Source organism: Acinonyx jubatus, chromosome D3 (genome assembly GCF_027475565.1).
Source record: "Acinonyx jubatus isolate Ajub_Pintada_27869175 chromosome D3, VMU_Ajub_asm_v1.0, whole genome shotgun sequence".
Lineage (NCBI taxonomy): Eukaryota > Metazoa > Chordata > Mammalia > Carnivora > Felidae > Acinonyx > Acinonyx jubatus.
Window position 1 is genome coordinate 68,724,687 of NC_069392.1, and position 22,309 is coordinate 68,746,995.

General features: G+C 36.9%; 1 protein-coding gene across 5 annotated transcripts in view; it reads left to right on the forward strand.

Moving 5' to 3' along the window:
• SMAD4 (SMAD family member 4) overlaps positions 1–19,788 on the forward strand; it is a 64,040-nt gene extending 44,252 nt beyond the window's left edge. For 2 of the 5 annotated variants that reach the window (XM_027068979.2, XM_015072258.3), the window contains exons 11-12: positions 9,886–10,024; positions 11,511–19,788. In XM_027068979.2, coding sequence (XP_026924780.1) covers positions 9,886–10,024; positions 11,511–11,722 — 351 coding nt within the window. In that variant the 3' untranslated portion in view covers positions 11,723–19,788. Of the gene's footprint in view, positions 1–1,240; positions 1,351–9,885; positions 10,025–10,497; positions 10,666–11,510 lie in introns of those variants that run through there. The other 3 variants (XR_003423657.2, XM_027068981.2, XM_027068982.2) reach the window with 3 other exon arrangements.
• The last annotated feature ends 2,521 nt before the right edge of the window (positions 19,789–22,309 follow it).

Genomic DNA, 22,309 nt, shown 5'->3' on the forward strand with positions numbered 1-22,309 from the left:
TTAGCCAATCTTCAGGATCGTATGGAGGGGAATTCTAAAATAAATAGCTTTTCAAATTAAGAACCTGAGAAATGAAAAATGCTTCAATACCAGGTTATTAAATGTAATTTTGTACATTAAATGAACATTTATCTATTGTTTATTATGATATTTATTATATTGTTTTGCATATTAAGCCTGAGGTGTTTATCATTTATTACCTATTCAACCCATTTCAATTTTGGTTTATAACATAACACACTCTTTTTGAAAGAAAGTTGGAATTAGAAAGGCTAAATATATTTTTAATTTCAGATTTTGTACAGTCATCCTAAGCATCTTCATTGTTGGCTATTGTAAATTAGTGGAATTAACTGTATAACTCATCACTTATTTCCAGGAAATTCCTGAACATACAAATAATATAGTCAAATAGTGTATACAGAAATGGAATTGCTTGTTTGCCTCACAACAACAAACCCAATATCTCATTTTCAGTTAAAGGTTATAGGGATCTATATAATGAAACTTTTTTTTTTATAATGAAATTTCTAAATATTATCAAGTAGAGTGAAAATAAGAAACCTTCATGTACCCCTCATCCAGCTTCAACAATTATCAGCATTCTATCAACCTTTATTGTGCTTACCACTTTACTTTTTTTCTCCAGTAATTTAAAGCCATTTCCAAATATTCTTTCAGTTCACTCATAAAATTCTCTCGTGCGAATTGGTAATTCATAAATATTTCTAAAAGACATAATCACAATGCTATTTATCACACCTTCTGAAATTAACAGTAATTTCCAATAATTTAACAGTAATGTTAAGTCGTGACAGTAGAGAACCATTTATAGTTTTGATCTGTTAGAACAATGGAATACAATAGAACAATAAAATATTGAAATACATTTATTGATAGGATGTTTATGATGTGGAAATGTCAGTTGTTAAACAATACATAGACTATGATCTGTTAAACATTACATAGGATATTTGTATTCGTTTATATATATACCCACAAGTCAGTGGTGTGTACAATGTCTTACCAGGAATTGTCTCTGGGAGGTGGAATTATCTTCACTTGCATTTTCCAATTTCTTCACAAGGAATTTTAGTTATTTGTGCTTTATTGTTATTTTTAAGTGGTGTTGGATTTCCTCGTATGCTTTGCAGTCTATTTTATATTGGTTGGCAAATTTGTCTTGAGAGAATTAATTCTTTTTATTTTTTTTCCTCCCTGTTATTGCTTCTCCCTATAGGGCAGTTTTGCCTTAGTCTGGCACCCTGGGATCCACATCTCAGAACCAATTCTTATATTTAGGAGGTAGAGGAATTTTGTCCCATGAGGAAATTGAGTTCCAATCCCCAGGTATGCTCAGGGCCTAATTCCTATTGCATAGGTTTCTGTTGCTTATCTCTGCCATGGGCAAGAATTTTATTCCTAGGCGCATTTCTGAATTAGCTGTCAGAGTATTTTACCAGCACTTGGTTTATGGGCAAGTGCCCAGTTGTAGACCTCAGAGAACCTGGCTATTGTATCTTTCCTTATTATTCTAAGAAGTTAAATTACTAACCTCTACACCTTCTTTTTTGGATCTTGGTACGCAAGTACCTCCTGTCTTTAGTCCCTGCTCTCCACTGTAGATTTCGTTTATCCATCATCAGTTGATGGACACATGGATTATTTCCATTTTTTGGCTATTGCGAATAATGTTGCTCTGAACATTCACGTACTGGTTTTTAGGTAGATGTATGTTTTCAGTTTCTTGGATATATACCTAGGAGTAGAATTGCTGGATTATAAGGCAACTGTGTTCGGCGTTTTTGGATGGATTGCCAGACTATTTCCCAAGTTGCTATGCCATCTTACATTTCCATCAGCAATGTATATATGAGAGTTTTAATTTCTCTGTATTCTCATCAACACTTGTTATTATCTATTTTAGCCATCTTAGTGGGTGTGAAGTAGTATCTCATTGTGGTTTTGATTTGCCCTAATTGATAATAATATTGAACATCTTTTCGTGTGTTTATTGGCCATTTGTATATCTTCTCTGGAGAAATATCTATTCAGATCTTTTGCCCATTTTTAAATTGGGTTCTTTGTCATTTTGTTACTGGGTTATAAGAGTTCTTTATATATTTTGGGTATCAGTCCCTTATAAGATACATGATTTGTGTATATTTTCTTCAATTCTTTGGCTTGTTCTTCATTTCACTTTCTTGGTGATACGACTTGCAGCATGAAAGGTTTTAATTTTGATGTAGTTCAATTTATCTATTCTTTGGTAGCTTTTGCCTTCAGTGTCTTATCTAAGAAACTATTGCCTAATCCAAAGTCATGAAGATTTACTTCTATGTTTTCTTCTAAGTATTTTATAGTTTTAGCTCTTTATTTTAGGTCTGTGCTCCATTTTGAGTTAATTTGTGTTTATGGTATAAGGAAGGGATCCAGCTTTATTCTTTTGAATTGGAATATCCAGTTCTGGCAACCATTTGTTGAAAAGACTGTGTTTTCTCTTATGAATTATCTTGACACCTTTGGTGAAATTCAGTTGACCTTGAATGTAAAGGCTTATTTCTGTGTTTATATACATATATACATACATATATATACACACACACACACACACACACACACACAATTATACATATGTACATATATATACAGTACATATGTATGTATATATGTGCATATACACACACACACATATATACATACATATGTACACATACATATATATATATATACACACACACGTATATGTGTACACACACACACACACACACATACGTATATAATCCTTATGACAGTACTACTCTGACTTGATTACTCTAGCTTTGTGGTAAGTTTTGAAGTTGGGAAGTATGAGTTTTTCAACGTTGTCCTTTCTCAGGATTGACTATTGACCACTCTTTGTATTTCTATGTGAATTTTATGATTGGCTTAAGAGATATATATCTTTAATAATTGTTCTACCCTTTGTATGTGCTTATAGCAGAGAGAAAAAAGTGTTCATGTATACTTACTCATCCATCTTGACTTGGAAATCTCTGGGTTACTTGAATAATTTGCAGCGAATGGACAGGGAACTATGTGTTGATTGTATACTATGTGTCAGACAAGAGTTATGAATTTATTTGATATAGGGTCATTTTAAAACATTTGAGTAGAGTAGACTCCTACAATTAAAGTAATTTTTAGGATTGTCAAATAAGTGTAACATCTCTGTTTTAGTACAAATGGCTCTTGAAAAGCTCCTAAGGTATGAGATATATCATCACTTGATAAACCACTGTCAATGGATAGATATTCAAAGTAATATAAGGCTTTTGCTGTGAACAATAAATAACAGTCTTGTGGGACATTTTAGTGGAGTAAAAAACAATATCCTGTTTTTATCATATTAACTGTTAAGATTTTAAAAGAATGATTTCTGTTTACCAAGCATATTATTGTTCTTCAAAAGAATCTTATTAGCCAGAAAGAAGGACATACAAATATACCCTAAGTCTAACTATTGACATGTTCTTAATTTACTAATTTTTTAGGCAGTGATAACTAGAGGATCTGTATAATGGTGTTTAGATTTATTGATTCTCACCAGAGATGGTATTACTGGGGTCAATTATATGCAAATAACATGAACCTCTGGAAGGAGGACCCACACATTGGGAATACACCTCTCCCTATCCCCCCAAACATGCATACACACACACAAACACATTTTTCTCTTTTAAAATGAGGAAAACATGAGTTTGGAGAACCATTCTTTCATTTTATAAATCAAGAAGCTAAAGCTAAATTGTGAAGTTTCTTTTCTCCTAAGATGTTGATTTTTCCCCCTTCATCTTTCATGACATTATAGTCATCTTTCATTCATGAAAATCTGATGTAATGAAATGTCATTTTACAAGGTTTAAATGAAGCAAATGTTTGAGTTCTAAGTGGCCTTGTTGTTTTGCTCTCAAAAGTAAGATGTTTTGTTTTGTTTTGTTTTGTTTTTGAGAGAGAGCACATGTGCGGGAAGAACGAGTGGGGTAAGGGCAACGGAAGAGGGAGAGAGAATCTTAAGCAGGCTCCACACCCAGCACCGGAAGGCTGACGCCAGGCTTAATCCCACTATCTTGGCAGTCAGGTTTTTTAACAGCTTTATTAAGATATTGAGATATAATTCACATACCATGTAATTCATCCATTTAAATTGTACAGTTCAGTGATTTTTAAAAATATATCCACATAGTTATGCAGCCATCATCACAATCAATTTTTGAGCATTTTCATCAGTCTAGAAAGAAGCCCTGTACCCTTTAGTTATCATTTCTCAATCCCCCATTTCTCTCAGCCCTAAACAACCATTAATTTACTTTCTCTATAGATTTGCCTATTCAGAACATTTTGTATAAATGAATTCGAATAGTGTGGTCTTCTGTGACTTCTTTCTGTCTTTTTTTAAAACGTTTATTTTGAGAGAGAGAAAGCATGCATGCATGAGAAGGGGAGAGGCAGAGAGAGAGAGGGGGAGAGAGAGAATCCCAAGTAGGCTCTGCACTGTCAGCACACAGCCTGACGCACATCTCAGTGTCACGAATTGTGAGATTATGACCTGAGCTGAAATCAAGAGTTGGACATTTAATCCACTGAGCCACCCAAGCACCTTTTCTGTGACTGTTTTCATTAGATATAATGTTTCAAGCTTCATCCACATAACAGACATGTGTAGTTCATTCATTTTATGGCAGAATAATATTCCATATACCACATCTTATTTATCCATTCTTCAGTTGATGGATATAGGAGTTTCCATTTTTTGGCTATGTTATGAATAATACTACTACAAACATTAGTGTACAAGGTCTTATGTGAATGTATGTCCTCATTTCTCTTGGGTATATACCTAAGAGAGGTATTGCGGGATCATAAGGTAACTCTGCGTAACATTTTGAGGGACTCCCAAACTGTTTTCCAGAGTGAGTTAAACTGTTTTACATTCTGATCTGCAGTGTGGGAAGCTTTCAATTTCTGTACAGTCTCATCAACACTTATTATCTATCTTTTGTATTTTAGCCATCCTAATGGGTGTAGAGTGTTATCTCATTGTGATGGTTATTGATTTGCATTTCCCTGATGATGTTGAGTCAGGTTTGGTTTTGCACACATAAATGCTAGGGGAGGCTTCTAAACCATAGGTAGGCTAGGTTGAAGATTATTATGATCCCGACTTACGTTGATTTCCCAATTACGGTGTATTGTGATTCTTACCTCCAGATCAGGTAACTTAGCAAATTTTTAATGAAGTCTTATGTTCACATGCCCAATATACAACAAAATTCCCTTTCTCTTTCTGGGTTGCTGTTTCTTGGTGTTGATTCCAACTGAGAGTGTTGTAATTAAGCCTTATAATAGAAAAATGTCAAAATTTGACGCCTGGTTGAAAGTATTCTGAAGATGTTGACATTGAGCTTTAAGTAATAGGTTTGTAATAAATTTATATGAGAGTAACCACAGGAAGCATGCTTAAATAAATGGAAGGAAGGGAGTTGATTAGGTCAGCAGTGGTGATCAGAAATATCTTCTGGATCTGAGCCCAAAAGGATATTTAAACTTTGATTCCTTTGAATTGTCTTTATTAATAACTCTGATTCTGAAAGGAAGATGGTCACATTTCAATGGTAGCCTTAACTTTAGCATCCAGTAAAACAGATAAAATCTGTTATGGTTTAATGGATCAGATACAGTAGTAGAGAGGCAACCCAGGTTTTAGTTAGGTTTCAGTTACTGGCTGTATAGCCAGTAATTAGAAGTGTTCTGGTTTGAGTGCTTTAATTACATAAATCTACTCTGGAAGGATTTGCTGAAGTGCTGAATAAATAATTTCTACATCTGCAGATAAAAGTGATAATATTATAAAATTTCATTTTTTGTGGTTACCTATAATAATGTGTAGCTGGTGTTAGCATAGATTTAGGCTAAGACATTCATAATTGTGATTGTTTACAACATTGTAAGGAACTGTGTGTGAAGATCTTTTGGCTATTTCTAATGATTCATGACGGGGGTGAGGGTACATTGAGAGCATATTTGAACCCTAGGAATTTATAAGGTATATTCCCTGCTCCTGGACAGTAAGACTATATAGGTACCATACTTGGTTAGTGATGTTTAAAAAAAATTTTTTTTTGGTTGTAAAGAGCAAAGTGTAAAACACAAAACTATGAAACTCCTAGAAGAGAACATCAGAGAAAATGTAGATGACCTTGGTTGTGGTGGTGACTTTAGGTATGACACCAGAAGTGCCCCATGAAAAACAATTGATAGGTTGCACTTCCCTGATGAAATTAAAATTAAAAAATTAAAAACTGTGAAAGTTTGTCAAGCAAATGAGAAGATAAGTCACAGACTGGGAGAAAATATTTACAAAAGACACATCTGATAAAGGATTGCTATCTAAAATGTAGAAAACTTTTAAAACTCAGCAATAAGAAAACAACCTGATTTTTTGAGTGTGCAGGGGGTGCCTGGGTAGGCTCAGTCAGTGAAGCATCCGACTCTTGATACTGGCTCAGGTCATGATCTCATGGTTGGTGAGTTTTAGCCCCGCATTGCCGCAGAGCCTGCTTGGGATTTTCTCTCTCCCCCTCTCTCTGCCCCTCCCCCACTTCAGTGGGTGCTCTCTCTCTCTCTCTCTCCCTCCCTCCCTCCCCCCCCCTCAAAATAAATATTTTAAAAAATGTGTAGGGGTACCTGGGTGGCTCAGTTGGCTGAGCATCCGACTTCAGCTCAGGTCATGATCTTGTGGTACGTGGGTTCGAACCCCACATCGGGCTCTGTGCTGACAGCTCGGAGCCTGGAGCCTGCTTTGGATTCTGTGTCTCCCTCTGTCTCTGCCCTCCCCCCACACTCGTGCTCTGCCCCCTCCCTTAAAAAATAAATAAACAATAAAGATGTTTTTTAATATGTAAAAGACATGAATAAATGCCTCACTGAAGAAGATATACAGATAGCATATGTATATCATATATATATGTATATATGTATATACATGTATGTATATCATATATATGTATATATGTATATACATGTATGTATATCATATATATATGTCATATATATGATACATATATCATATATATGTTCCCTATATGTTATTAGGGAATTGCAAATTAAAACAATGAGATACCATTATATACCTAGTGGAATGGCCAAAATCTAAAACGCTGACAACCCCAAATGCTGACAAGGATGTGGAGCAACAGGAACTCGCATTTATTGCTGGTGGGAATGCATAATGGTACAGCCACTTTGGAAGACAGTTGGTAGTTTCTTACATAGTTAAACATACTCTTACCATATCATCCAACAATCAGAGTCCTTGGTGTTTACCCAAGTAAATTAAAAACGTATGCCCACACAGAAACATGCACTGGGATGTTTATAGCAGCTTTAATAATTTAATAATTTACTAATTTAATAATTGCCCAAACTTGGAAGCAACCAAGATATTCTTCAGTAGGTGAATGGATAAACTGTGGTACATTCACACAATGGAATATCGTTCAGCCCTAAGAAAACATGAGCTATCAAGCCATGAGAAGACTTACAGGAATCTTATATGCATATTACTTAGTGAAAGAAGTCAATATGAAAAGGCTACATACTCTGTGATTCTAACTACATGACGTTCTGGGAAGGTCAGAACTATGGAGACAGTAAGAAGATCAGTGGTTTCCAGGGATGAGCAAGGAGGGAAGGATAAATAGAGCACAGAGGATTTGTAGGGCATTCACACTACTTTGTATGGTACTCAGGTGTTGGATACATGTCATCATACATTTGTCCAGTCCCATTAAAATGTACAAAATCAAGAGTGAAACCTTAAGTAAACTATGACTTTGGTAGGTTTATTGACTGTAACAAATGTACCACTGTGCTGGAGGAGGTTGTACTTGAGTAGTACTTGAGTAGGGACAGGGAACTCTCTTTACTTTCTGCTCATTTTAGCATGAACCTAAAACGGCTCTAAAATAAAAAGTTTTATTAATTTCTTTCTTAAAAAAAAAAAGTGGTTGTAGAGCTATTTGGCTTTTCAAATATTTGAGTTCCTGCTTTGTGCTGTGCTGCATAATGCCTTCTGAGAGGTCATAGCCCAGTGAAAAGTTCAGAATCTAATGGACTCTTCAGAAATCTTGAAAAAACAGTGGTTTCTGTTCTGGGCATAGTGGAATTTCTGATTTTCAGACCTAACTCTGCCATGCTTTCTGTCCTGAAGTCTTTCGGAACTTATAGTTTGGCCGGGTGTTACATACCTATATACTTGACAAATTCATACCTCTTCAGAAAATGAGATAGTTTAAGTTTTGTCCTTTATTGATGCTAGAAGATAGGCATTGAATAGAGAAGTAAGTAAATAGAAATGTGATTTGCTATTTTGAGAGGATTGTTGTGTTTATTGTTCGTGTGTGTTCTTATTTTTTAGTACCAGGTACCATGATTAAAGACAATCATAATTTCTTTTTTAGGCATCTGAAAATTAGTGGTTTGGGCTCTAAACCTGTTGTTTATCTCAGAAAGTCATATGTTATGCATTATTTGATCTTTTCTTTTCTTGGCAAGGATAATTATGCTTGCTCATATTTGGGTTTTGTGCATACTAAGAGGACTTTTTAAAAACTTAATTTACTCTGAATAAGGCATATAATCACATGGTTCTGAAATTAAAGTTTGCATTGAACAGCCTGTTTCTACTCTGTCCTTGTCTTCCTTTCCCACAGCTTCTATAGATGACCACTCTGTTTGCTGATTGTTCAGTGCTGTTTTTAAAAGCAAATATAAGCAAATACATTATTTTAGGAAGTTGGCTTTTTACTAGAAAGATGATATGGCTTATCATTCATAATCTGTTGCTTACTGAAAGAGCATGTCAGTACTTTCATAAGGATAAGGGTAAAAGTGGCAATCCCCATAACCAACCCTTGGTGTGGCTGATAAACCACCCGGAGATTACTTAGGAACTCCTTAACTCATCCTGAAAGGTAAATGGTGCAGGGGAGGCCAGAACCAAAATATTAGGTAACATTTATTGACAGCTTAATGTATATTATGCCAAGTTTACAAACTCTATGAAAAAGCATGTACACTTAGCATTCCCATTTTATAGATAAGTTGAGACTCTAGAGAGGTTAAGAAATTTAATTTAGCCCATGTAATTAATTAGTGACAGAATTCAAAGCTAAACTTTTTTTTAAATGATGAGCATTATCAAACATACAGAAAAGTAGAGAAAAAATAGTTTAATGAAATCCTGTGTACCCATCACTGAGATTCAGTCGTTGTTAACATTTTACATTTGCTTGATCTGTCGTTTTTTCCTTTATTTCTTAAGTATTTTGAAACAAGTCCTGAATGTTATGTGAATTTGCTCCTGTGTACTAAAGCATACATCTCTAAAAAATATAGATTCTTTCTTAAATTGTGACAGTGCCATTTATTACACACCTCCAAGTAGCTAGAATGGTAAAGAAGTTGGCCCTGTGACCAAGGCCATCAATCAATTCAGCCTAAAGAGAACTCTCAGCAGTTTGGTTACGAAAGGGTGGTTTATTTTATGCAAGTGGTGGTTGTTCACAAGGACAGTGTGACTGACCCTTGCTGAGCTAGATAAAGGCTGGAGAGGCCGGTGGCAGCCCAAGCCCTGCTGATAGTGAAGTGTGCCTTTAGGCTGAGTTCCAGTCCCCTTCTCTAACCACCAGCTGTAATCGACATAAAAACTTAGGTTTTTAAATTAATTATTCTGAGAGCTAAATGAAGCTATGAGCTTTAAATAGATTTTGCATTGGCTTTTGATGTGTGGTAGAATCTCTTCTGATGGACTCACAGCATTGAACTTGCACTTCTTGTTTAAAGGTCTTTGATTTGCGTCAGTGTCATCGGCAGATGCAGCAGCAGGCGGCCACTGCTCAAGCTGCAGCCGCTGCGCAGGCCGCCGCCGTGGCAGGAAACATCCCTGGCCCTGGATCAGTAGGTGGAATAGCTCCAGCTATCAGTAAGTATGCTTTTGATACTTTGTTGTCAAGTGTAGTAGTTGGCACTTTATCTTGATTCACTCAGCTGATTAGTTACTTCAGGCAATAATGGAAACTAAAGTGTTCTTTTACTGGGATGATAACATTTTTGAATTAGCAAAAAACTGTTTTTCTGTAATAGTTGTCCTTTGTCTAGGACACTGTCTTCATTCTTTTTGTATCAAAAAGGGAGTATGGGATAAAGGAGAAAGGGGGTCATTGTTAGATTATATTGATCAATCTCCTGTTTTTTTGTTGATGCTTTTAATTCCTGCCTCACCAGCAAGGGTGGGTTGTAATCACCAATGTGCTTGGCTTTATTCTAGAAGGAGAGCATATTTCAAGTTCAGAATTAGGTACCTCTCCAAATTTTTTTTTAAGTACGCTAAGCATGGAGAGAAGACTTACGTGAGGGTGGTATTTTGATAACTTGTAGACTTTTTTTTAATTTTAGGGTAAAATTGAACTGTGTGCCAGGTTTCACACTGATGGGGAATTTTTTACTGCAGAGTTAAACTCCTGACTATAGACTTTTATGATGGAAACACGTGGCACCCATCTTCCACGTCTGAAGGCATAACTAGTGATTCATTCAACCCCTGTTCTTAACCTCTTCAGTGTGGTAAGCAAATCACACTGGCTAAGAAACTGCAGCGGCCCTGCAGGTTTCTGTACAGCACATGCAGACTCCTCCCACTAGTTTCACTGTGATATTGATGAATGGAGACTGACTATATGACTGTATGTTCTGACTGGAAAATTAGATGCAGAATCTCCTTTGTGACTTATGTTCAGGAGTTTACAGTGTAGAGGTAGATGAGGCATATTCCCTTAGAGAATTTGACTTTTTAAAAAATTTGAGCACCTAAACCATTAATTTGCTAGTGTTGATATTATAAACATGCTTTTACTAAAGAGGCCAGAATTATTATTAAATTTCTCATTCTTGTCTACTGCCCCCATTGAGTAATTGCACGGTACCTCTGTTACACTGTGAAATTGAGAGACAGACATCATCTGGGTCATCCAAGAAGTCTTAGTGGAACCAGGACTATTAACTGTCTCATTATTAGTCATGTCTTTCATTGAACCAGGCTGTTTAGACAGACAGTAAGGTTCTTAGAACCAACCTGTGGACATGTGCTACCTCTTAAAAACAAGTTATTTTTTCACCTTCACCTCTGCTTCTAAAGAGAAAAATAGGTGGGGTGTTGGTGGATTGTGGTAATTTACTTTATAATTGCTGGTAGCTAGAAGACTCCTGTGGAATGTGAATTGTCTTAACCAAAAGTTTTCAGTCCCTGTTGATAAAGCGTAGATCTACACTTAACTTCTTGGAACTTTGACAGAGAAGTTATATGCTGGGGAGAATGAAGTAAAGAAAGCTGGTCACTTTATTGATAAGGTGTAGGGAGGATGGAAGAGATCAGCCTGTCCCTCTGACGTCTTCCAAATCTTTTCTGTTAGGTTTGTCAGCTGCTGCCGGCATTGGTGTCGATGACCTTCGCCGTTTGTGCATACTCAGGATGAGTTTTGTGAAGGGCTGGGGACCGGATTACCCAAGACAGAGCATCAAAGAAACGCCTTGCTGGATCGAGATTCACTTACACCGGGCCCTCCAACTCTTAGATGAAGTGCTTCATACCATGCCTATTGCTGACCCACAGCCTTTAGACTGAGGTCTTTCAGTGTTGGGGCCCTTAACATTGTCAGGATGGTGGACTATAAAATACAATCCTGTTTATAATCTGAAGATATATTTCACTTTTGTTCTGCTTTTTTCATAAAGGGTTGAAAAGTGTGTTTGCTGCCTTGCTCCTAGCAGACAGAAACTGGATTAAAACAATTTTTTTTCCTACTTAGAACTTTTCAGGCATGGCTCAGAGCTTGAAGATCAGGAAAAACACATTCTTATTAAATCTTTACCAGTTGTGTATGAAGGAATCATTCCAGTGCTGGAAAATTTAGCCCTTTAAAATGTCTTAGAGCCTTTTATATGCAGAACATTGATACATGTGTTATTCTACAGAATAAATTCAATATTGCTGATTTTAAAGGAGAGAAGTTCTCAAAGTTAATTCACCTATGTTATTTTGTGTGCAAGTTGTTATTATTGAACATACTTTACTCCAAAATATTGTGCCATGTGGGTGAGTTAATTTTACCAAGAGCAACTTCACTCTGTGTTTAAAAAATAAGATAGTAATGTATTATATAACCTTTTATCCAAAATATTTTTTTGCAAGTTAAAACGAGTGAAGACGATTTCAATTCAGATGGTCTTGCAACTTCAGTTTTATTTTTGCCAAGGCAAAACACTAATCTGTGTGTATACTGGGAATTCCTTAAAATCACCCACAAAAATACACCATTTAAAATTTACACTTGTTATCCCTGTTCAGGGTAACTATTTGTCAAGAAATATTCTTTTGCCCTGTTATACAGTAGATATATTCTTTTATATTTCTAGGCACAAGGTGGTCACTACGGAGCCTAGAAGAGGAATTTCTTTCCTTCATTAATTCATAAGGAAAGGTTTTGTATTTTTAAAAACACTAAAGGCAGTGTCACTTCACCTAATATCTCACCATTCTGCAAAAGTGGCAATGCTTAAACTAAGTGAGTATTTTGGAAACTGCTAAATTCTATGTTAAATACTGTGCAGAATAATGGAAACATTACAGTTCATAATAGCTAGTTTGGATATTTTTGTACTTGATTTGATGTGTGACTTTTTTTTTTCGTATACTGTTTAAATCATGTATGTTTTGACATTGTTTAAAATTCAGTTTTTGTATCTTGGGGCAAGACTGCAAACTTTTTTATACCTTTTGGTTATTCTAAGCCCTTTGCCATCAATGATCATATTAATTGGCAGTGACTTTGTATAGAGAATTTAAGTAGAAAAGTTGCAAATGTATTGACTGTACCACAGACACAATATGTATGCTTTTTACTTAGCTAGTAGCCTAAATAAAACCGAATCTCAACATACAAAGTTGAATTCTAGGTTTGATTTTTAAGTTTTGTTTTCTTTTGCACTTTTGAGTTGAACCTCAGAAGCAAGATACCTTCTACTAAATGACAGGCAACAGCCAGTGCTATTGGACAGCTTTGGTTTCCCTCACACTCTGCCAGGACTTCCCCACAGACATTATGTATCGAGTGTAGAGTTGGTTGGGGTTTTTTTGTTTTGTTTTGTTTTATTTTGTTTTAGCTTTTATTTTACTGTAGCAAAATAGGCCTGATTGTCTACAAGGTAAATAGGTTGTCTACAGGATAAAATAGTGTGAAATAAAACCAAGGATTATCTTTCAGATGCTTTTATGTTTTGCTTGGAGGGCCTTCTTAGGTGTAATAAGATTCTTGAAGGTGTGTTACAAGTATGAGATTTGAGAAACACTTAGAACAGTCATCCTTAAATGACTTAAACGAATAAGTCTTCTACTTCCTTGCTCAGAAGGTCATCTTCAGAAGACCATCCTAGGAGAACCACTGAGTTTGCTTATTGTGATTTAAACATAGATCTGGATCCAAGCTACATGTTTTTTTTTTTGTTTTAAAATATTTTCTCTGCCAAGCTCATTTGAACTCTTGAGTACTTACGGATACTTTTGTTAAAGACCAAATTTTAATCTGTAAAAGTTTGGTGATTTAAGTTTTATTGGCAGATTTTTTAAAAAAAGATCATCTTCATTCTCTAGAAATTGCTGACTTTAGGTCCATTTTACTGTGAATGAAGAATAGGAGTGGTGAGAGATTTTTTAAATCCAGATTATTTGATTAGGATCATTTGATTAGCATGCTGTGATACAATCCGTTGCCTCCTTTTCTCCTTTAAGGAAGGTTTTCATGTTTAATCGTCTGGGGAAAGTGTGTGGAAATATTTGCTAAAAAGTCTTTCTTTGAGGCCAAGCCACCTGTCTTGGTTTCTTTCTACTAAGAGCCATAATGTTAACTACCAGTATGTAGCATTACTTCTAGTTGTTAATTGCTTTATGTTTGTACCTAGATTCAGTCTTATGCTTCTGAGAAAACATCTAGTATGTTCATGATCAGTTATTTTTGAGAGCTTAGTTGTTAAACAGTATTTCCATTTCTTAGAGATCGTCATCTTTGATGAGTAAGACTCAAGAATCACTAGGTTTAAAATTTTATGGCTACTTTAGGGTAGAATAGTTTCTGCAGTTCTCAGAATTTGGTTATTTTGAGGATATGGTTCCGGGTAGATTTTCTCCAGCTATTTCATATCTCAAAATGTTGAGCTTCAGTGCAAGCTGAATTGAGAGTTGAACCAAGTACCTTTCTAATCCAGTATGAGGCCATTCCACTTTGGCCCAGTGCCTTTCAGTGCGTTATCAAAGGGAATCCTAAAATGGTGTTGCCTTTATTTTCCAGGGAGTAGATTCTTTTGAGGGATATGCCCTATGTCATTTTTTATAGTGTGCTACCCCTGGTATACAAAGATAATGATAATAAATCACTGCCATATAACCTTGTTTTTCTAGAAGCACTGCTCATTTGTATTGACCTACCCACCAAATAGGTCTCTTGTCCCATCCTTCCTGTAGTCATTGTAGGTTCACAGGTTGGGTGGTCTAGTTTAAGGATTACCACCCTCGAATTATCCAAGGAAACTGAATACATGTTAGCTGTGTTGTATTTCAAAGTTAAAAATCCATTTTTGTGGGGGAAGGGTGTGGTACAAAGGGGGGTATTTGTAATAGAAATTTTGAAGGTAAAATAAAATATCCTGTCTTCCAGATGGTAGACATCTTACTTTTACAAGTTTATTGCAGGTACCTTTTTGACTATGCCCATCTGGAAAAGGGAAATTTTACATTGTCCCGGGGTGCTCCTCATGCATAGGTTAAGGAATAGAAGGTGAAGTAGTCCTATTCGTGGTTTGGTGGTAACTGGTTAATAGTTACTCACTAGCTCTTATGCAAAATTAGATTAGCTCAGATCTTTTTTAGAGCCTTTTGGAAGAAGCAGTTTTATTCTGACGAGGGCAGAATCCTTCTCGGCGATAGTTTCTATAGTTCTCATCATTAAGTCATTTTACTGGCATTTTATTTAACGCTAGCAGATTGGGAAGATGATGAATTTTAGGTTACTGAGGTAAATGAGTATATGAAAGCAATTATCTGCAAAATCACTTAACTTTTTTGTAGAGGGGGCTTGGCTAAGACTAGCAGATAATAGCATGAAGAAATGCTGTTTTTTTCTTCCAGTTTTCAAAACTCCTTACTACACTATTTCGCTTGATCTTTATAGTAACTCTGTGAGAGGGGGTTAGAGGGAAGGAAATGCTTTTTTTTTCTTTCTAAAGGCAGACCTCATCTTGTCACAGGTAGCTCTCTGTGAATAGTTGCCTAAATTCTGCTTTGCAAAGATTACAGAAAAGAGGCTCTGAGAATCTTTTGTGCAAGCCTTTCCATTTTTTTCTGACAACTAGGTAACTTCTCCCAGGATGTATCAGGAAGGATGTATATGGTTAGTGGCCGCATTCACAGAAGCATCCTCGGCTTGGCCTTGTCCCTAAGCACTTGTGCCAGTGCTTCCAGCTGTTGATCTCGTTTATCTGCTGTCGCTGTGGAATGGAATTTTCTGTATTACCCAGACTTGCCTTCTTTAAGCAGTAAGCCTTTTGATTTTAGCCATTTTGGGGATGCAGTTATTAATGTGTATATCAGAGAACATACTAGATACAGTGTTTTTTTGTGTGTGCCAACCTGTCTTTGGATGTCAGGGGCTGCTAAGGTTTTGCAGACTGCTATGGTTTTGAATGTTTACCTTTTTTCTTTTTTACACAGTACCTTTCAGTATTCTCCCTTTCTGAGAGGTCACTTCGTGTGTAGCTCCCCTTGTAGTTTCTTCTTCGCTTTCTGATTCGTTTTTCCAACTGCTTGGGCAAGAAACCCAGATAACCAGACTTAGAACTACCTTTAAAACACAAGGACAAATTGGGACAGGTCCCAAGAAACTTTCCTGTAAAGTATTGAAAAGGCCTTCAGTGCTTTGGTGTCTGACATCTGTTTGACTGCTTAGAATGATTCCTGATTCTTTGCTGAGTTCAGGTAGTTGAAATAGGGAGAAGTGGGTCAGATTCATATTTTCTGCCTTTGAAAGATTTTGAAAGATTTTGTTGCTTCCATCTCAGTGCTGCTCGTACAAAAACTGGGGTTACAGGGGTTACTAAATTATCATCAGTAGTCAGAGGCATGCCTTGCCTAGAGGATACCAGCAAAAAAAAAAAAAAAAAAAAAATCCTAAATGAACAACAAAAAACAAACCTTAGGAAATGAGAGGGTTGTTTTTGTTTTGTTTTGGTGTCCCCTTTTGAGTCCTATCTTGGGGCTTTCCTCCTCTACAGATATTTTTGACCTATAGGTGCCTTTATGAGAATTGAGGGTCTGATATCCTGCCCCAAGGAGTAGCTAAAGTAATTGCTAATGTTTTCAGGGATTTTAACATCAGACTTGAATGAATGAATGAAGCATTTTCCTCCCTGCCCCCTCTCCCTCCCACCCTCCTTCCCTCCCTCCTTCCCTCCCTCCCTCCCTCCCTTCCTCCCTTCCTTCCTCCCTCCCTCCCTCCCTCCCTCCCTCCCTCCCTCCCTCTGTCTTTCTTTCATAGGAAGGACTGAGGTGAAGACAATCATTTCTGTCTATTGATGTGGATAGTTTTCAGTGTATTTAAGATGCTTTCACAGTAAGTCTCAGAGCCCATGTTCTTATTCAGCCTAAAACTGGTGGCTCTGGGCTGGCACCAGGTACACTCTGGTTTGCACTCTGCCACTGATTTGATGTATGACCTTGAGCAGGTCATTTCCCTTCTCTGGGCCTCAGTTGCCTCATCTGTAAAATGAGGGAGTTGGACTAGATGTGTTCTAGCTCCGAAATTTAAGTGACCTTGCCTACCTCGCAGCAGTTTTTGATTTCTTCCTTAGTTTTGCTCTGCTGTTTGAAGGGGCTTTTTACTTATTTCCATGTTATTCAAATGAGATTAGGCTTGATATTTTATTACTATTCTCCAATGGACAAGAAGTTACATAGTATGTCCTTGAGACTTAAATTTAACCAAAGGCCTAGCACCACCTTGCAATAAATACTTAGAAAAAGAAAAAAAAAAAAAAAAAAACTGAGAGGAGGGGAAAAGCCTTCATTCTCTTTTCCCATCATCTAGATTAAAGGTTTCTTAAGGCTTCTTTTTTTGAGTCATGGCATTCTACCTTTTGGGCTGGTGTGTGTGTGACAGCATCCTCTTAATGCTGTGTGCTGGTGATTTTTTTTCAATTAAAATGAAATTGAAAACTTACTGTAAATGCCTAATGATATTAGAGGTCAGTACTTCTGGTCTTTGGTTTCTTATCTCTTTTATCAGTTGAAAACAGGGGAATTCCTCTGAACCACATCAATTAAAATGGTTCATATGATAGAAGAAAACCATACCAGTGGATGATCATTCACTTTATTCTTGGCTCTTTTTGGGTCCATTTTGATTAGAATACTTTTGGGTGGAGCATTCCTTTCAGAGTACTTTTCTGGCCTATTCTTAGATGAGTATCATTAATGAACTTGTCTTTTTCAAGGACCTTGAGGACCTTCCTTGGGGGTGGGTTAAGGGTGGGGGGTTGGGGAGTCCTGGTAGAGGCCAGCTCTGTGATAGCTGGAGAGGAAGGGATGAAACCAACTGCTGTTGCTATGGCTGCTTGTCATTGATAGAAGGACTCATGGGCTTGGATTGGTTGAAAGGCTAAACATGGAGTTGACAGACTTCCTCCACATATTGGGTTCGGGCCAATGCCTTGGACATGTGATTTAAGGGAAAAGTGTGAATGCTTGTAGATGATGAAAACCTGGTAGGCTGCTGAACCATTGGAGGAAGTGACTGGGGGGTGGGGACTTATTTGGTCATGGTATTTCCCAACTCTGTCTCCTCCCCTAAAATCAGAGGAATGCAGCTATGCCAAAACCCAGAGAAGAGCCACACTTAGCTTCTGCTTTTGGGAAAACTGGTCAGCTAAAGCTCCGGTAGTTCCTTTGTGGCTTTCTGTATACTTTTGCCTGGTTGAAGTCTGTGGCTAAGAAATAGTTGAACCTTTCCTGAGAACTCTGTAACAAAGTATGTTTTTGATTAAAAGAGAAAGCCAATTAAATCATTATGTGCTCATTCTTTTTCTTAAGCTTGTGGATGTCTTGAATCTGAAAAGAGTTCCTGATCACTTAGAGAATTCTCGAACCTGAGGACAACAGTTTGCCTTCGCTGCTTTGTGACCGTTGAAATGGAAAATACAGCATTTCAGATATGCCCACGGAAGAACAGTCCCCATTCTCTTCTCATTTCTAAAAGGCGAGGGTGGAGAGATGGCAGTAGAAGAGGTGGATGCTAGAGGATTATGAGAACCAAGACACTTAAGGGAGAGGGGGACACTGAAAACTAGAGACCCTGTCATCGCCCATCTAAGGATTAAGGAAAGCCATTTCCCCCTCCCCCCCCCAGCTGCCTCTTCTGTGAAATGGGGGTCAAGGTAGCGGGGAGGGGGTCAGATAAGGTGGCTCTATGGCAATGGATTATAAATTTCATGAGCAAATCAATATCTTCTTTCTGATCCTGCTGACGTGAATTCCAGGGACGTTTATTAGGCTGAGAGACTTGTTCTCACCTGATCTAAAGTTTACAGGATTTTATTTTAGACTAGAACTTGAAGGGGGTACTTGTTTGGCATTCTTTGGGGGAAATATAAACCTTTCTTTGTAAAGCACTGAAGTATGAAGGGCAGTTGTATGTATTCATCTCTGCTCTCTGCTCTTGACCCTTGACTCTTTATGCTTATCCTGCCTCATCAAAACTCTCACAAACCCCAAATCCCCTCAGACCCTTCTTACCCATGATAAATTGCAGTGCCCTTTCCCCTCACCCCTTTCTGTTCTAAAAGAATTTTTTTTCTTTTAGCTCTGGCCATACTTTGGGGGTGGCACCCACTTCTGTATTTTGATGTTGGTCTGTTGAGCCACCACTTGGAGCTCATGTTGGACGAGCTGGATGTTGGAGCCCTCCAGATGGATGGACAGAATGGGTTCAGAAGGTCAGAGAACTTGTCTCTGGCAGATGTACCTTAAAAGAGTGGCTAAAGGAAGTTCTCTAAACAGAAAGGAAATGATTAAAAAAAAAAAAATCTCAGGAAGAAGGAAAAAACATGGTAAGCATAAATATGGACACATACAGTAGACTTTCCTTTTCATCTTAATTTTTCTAAATTTATGTTTGATCGCTGAAATCAAACATTGCTGAAATCAAAGCAAAAATCATATCACTGCCTAACATAATTCTAAATATGTATAGAGGAAATATTTGAAACTACTGAAAAAGCTTTATAAAGAGAGACAAATACTACAGATAAAATGGAATTCTAAAAAAAAGTTCAAGTAACTTAAAATGAGGCAGGTATAAAAAACAGAAGCAAAAAATAGAATGAGAAAATAAAATGGCAGACTTAAGCTTTAATGTGTCAATAATTAAATGTAAATGGTCTAAATATACCAATTAAAAGTCATTGGCAAGCTATTGGCAGGTTAAGAAACATGATCCGACTATATACTGCCTACAGGAAACGTTTCAAATATAATGATGTAGACAAGCTGAAAGAAAAAGTATGGAACATATATATCAAGTAAAAATTAAAGAAAAGCAGGAGTGGCTAAGTTAATATCAGATAAAAGATTCCAAAACAAAAAACAAAGGGACATTATATAATGATAAAAAGGCCAGTCCATCAAGAAGATACAGTAATCCTGACTGTGTGTATACCAAACCAGGAAGCTGCAAAATGTGCGAAGCAAAAAGTGATAGGACTGAATGGGGAAATAAATCTGCAACTGTAGTTGGGAACTTCAACATCTTTTTAAACAACTGATGGAACAACTAAAGTCATCAAAGATGTAGAAGCCATCCAACAACACTACCAAACTGCATATGCTTTTCTTTAAAAAAAAAATTTTTTTTTAATGTCTATTTTGGGGGGGGAAGGAAGGGCAGAGAGAGAGAGAGAGAGAGAAAGAGAGAGAGAGAGAGAGAGAAAGAATCCCAAGCAGGCTCCATGCTGTCAGCACAGTGCCCAACACAGGGTTCAATCTCACGACTGTGAAATCATGATCTGAGCCAAAATCAAGAGTCAGATGCTTAACTGACTGAGCCACCCAGGCACCCCTAAAATGCACATGCTTGTCAAGTGAAAACACAACATATACCAAGATAGACTATATCTTGGATAGACCCAAAACTCAACAAAGTTTTAAAAATTGAAATCATAACAGAGTATTCTGACCACAGTGCAATCAAACTGGGAATAAATAATAAAAGGAAAATCTCCAAACACATAGAAAAAAGAACACACTTCTAAACAATCTATGGGTTAAATAAGTAATTTCAAGGGAAATTAAAAAAACAAACTAAGCTGAATGAAAAGTGAAAATATATTGATATTTGTGAGATACAGCCAATGCAATAATGAAAGCGAAATTTATGGCACTAAATGCAAGCATAGAAGAGGAAAAATCTCAAATCAGCACCCCAGGCTTCAACTTCAAACACCTAGAAAAACTCAAAGCAAGCAAGTAAGCAGAAGGAAGGAAATAAAGAGCAGAAATCAATATAGTTGAAACAGAAAAACAATAGAGAATATTAATGAAACAAAGAGCTGGTTCTTAGAAAAGATTAGTAAAATCAACATACCTCTAGCAAGATTGACAAAAGAGAAGATACAAGTTACCAGGATGGGGAAATATCACTTCTAGACTCTGGAAACATCAAAAGGATAATAAGGGAAAACACAAATTTGTCAACTTCCATGATTTCGATATCTAATTTTCAGCAATTTGTTGAAAAGCAAACTATCACAACTCACCCAATATGAAATAAATTATTTGAATGGCTCTATAGCTATGAAGGAAATTAAATTCATAATTATAAAATTCCCCAAAAGAGGGGCACTTGGCTGGCTCAGTCAAAACAGCAAACGACTCTTGATCTTGGGGCTGTGATCCCGAGCCCGTGTTGGGTATAGAGATCACTAAAAAAATAAATAAAATTAAAAATTAAAAAAAAAATCCCCAAAATGAAATCTCTAGTCCCAGGTGGTTTCACTGGAAATTCTACCAAACAAAGAAATTTAATACCAACTACCCAGTCTTTTCCAGAAGTGAACACTTCTTAATTCACTTTATAAAGCTAGTATTCTCCTGCTGCAGAGCCAAAGACAATGCAAAAAATATCCCTCATGAATATGCATGCAAAGAGATCCTTGACGAAATATTAGCAAAACGAATTCAGCAATATATAAAACATACAGTGGTTGCCAGGGACTGAAGAGGGGATGGGCTGTGAGGGCACTGGATGTGAATGTAAGAGAGGGATCCTTGTGGTGATGGAAATGTGTACCTTGACTGTACCTTGTGTTACTGTCCTATAGTTTCTATAGCCTCCCCAGAGTTTCTATGGGGGGTTTCTCTGTATAATTCGTACAGCTGCGTGTGATCTATATATTGTTTCAAAATAAAAAGTTTAACTTGAAAAAGTCATTACTGAGTGGGTCCAGCTCCAGGATTGGGGCTTTGGGCCCCTAACAGAGTGTGCACCCAAGCAACTGCTGCCTCCCATTTCTCCTGAGCTAAGGCGAGAGGGGTCTTGAGTGGCGAACCCTGCAAAGTTCCCATGGGAAGCATACAGTTCTTAGAACCCACTGTTCAGTCTCCCTCCCCGCATTCTACATCCTCTTTTAACTGTCCCTCATCTGATGCTTAATACTATATTGTCCACTTAAAACATTTGTTCAGAGGGTAGATCTCAGTGTTTAGTGTTATCACAGTAAAATAAAAAAAATTTAAGTCATTTCTACAATATTTATAATGAAATAGTCAATGATCTTTTAAGAAATTAAAAAGCAGGGGTGCCTGAGTGGCTCAATAGGTAAAGCATCCAGCTTCGGCTCAGGTCATGATCTCATGGTTCGTGAGTTCGAGCCTCACGTCGGGCTCTGTGCTGACAGGGTGGAGCCTGGAGCCTGCTCCGGATTCTGTGTCTCCCTCTCTCTCTGCCCCTCCCCTGCTCGCTCTCTGTCTCTCTCAAAAATAAATAAACATTTTTTAAAAAGAGCAAGTATTTTAATCTATACTTAATGATTTCTGGTGACTTTCATCCTTTTGTGTAGATTTGAGTTTCCATTTAGCATATCTTCTTTATGCCTCAAGAATTTCCTTATTTCT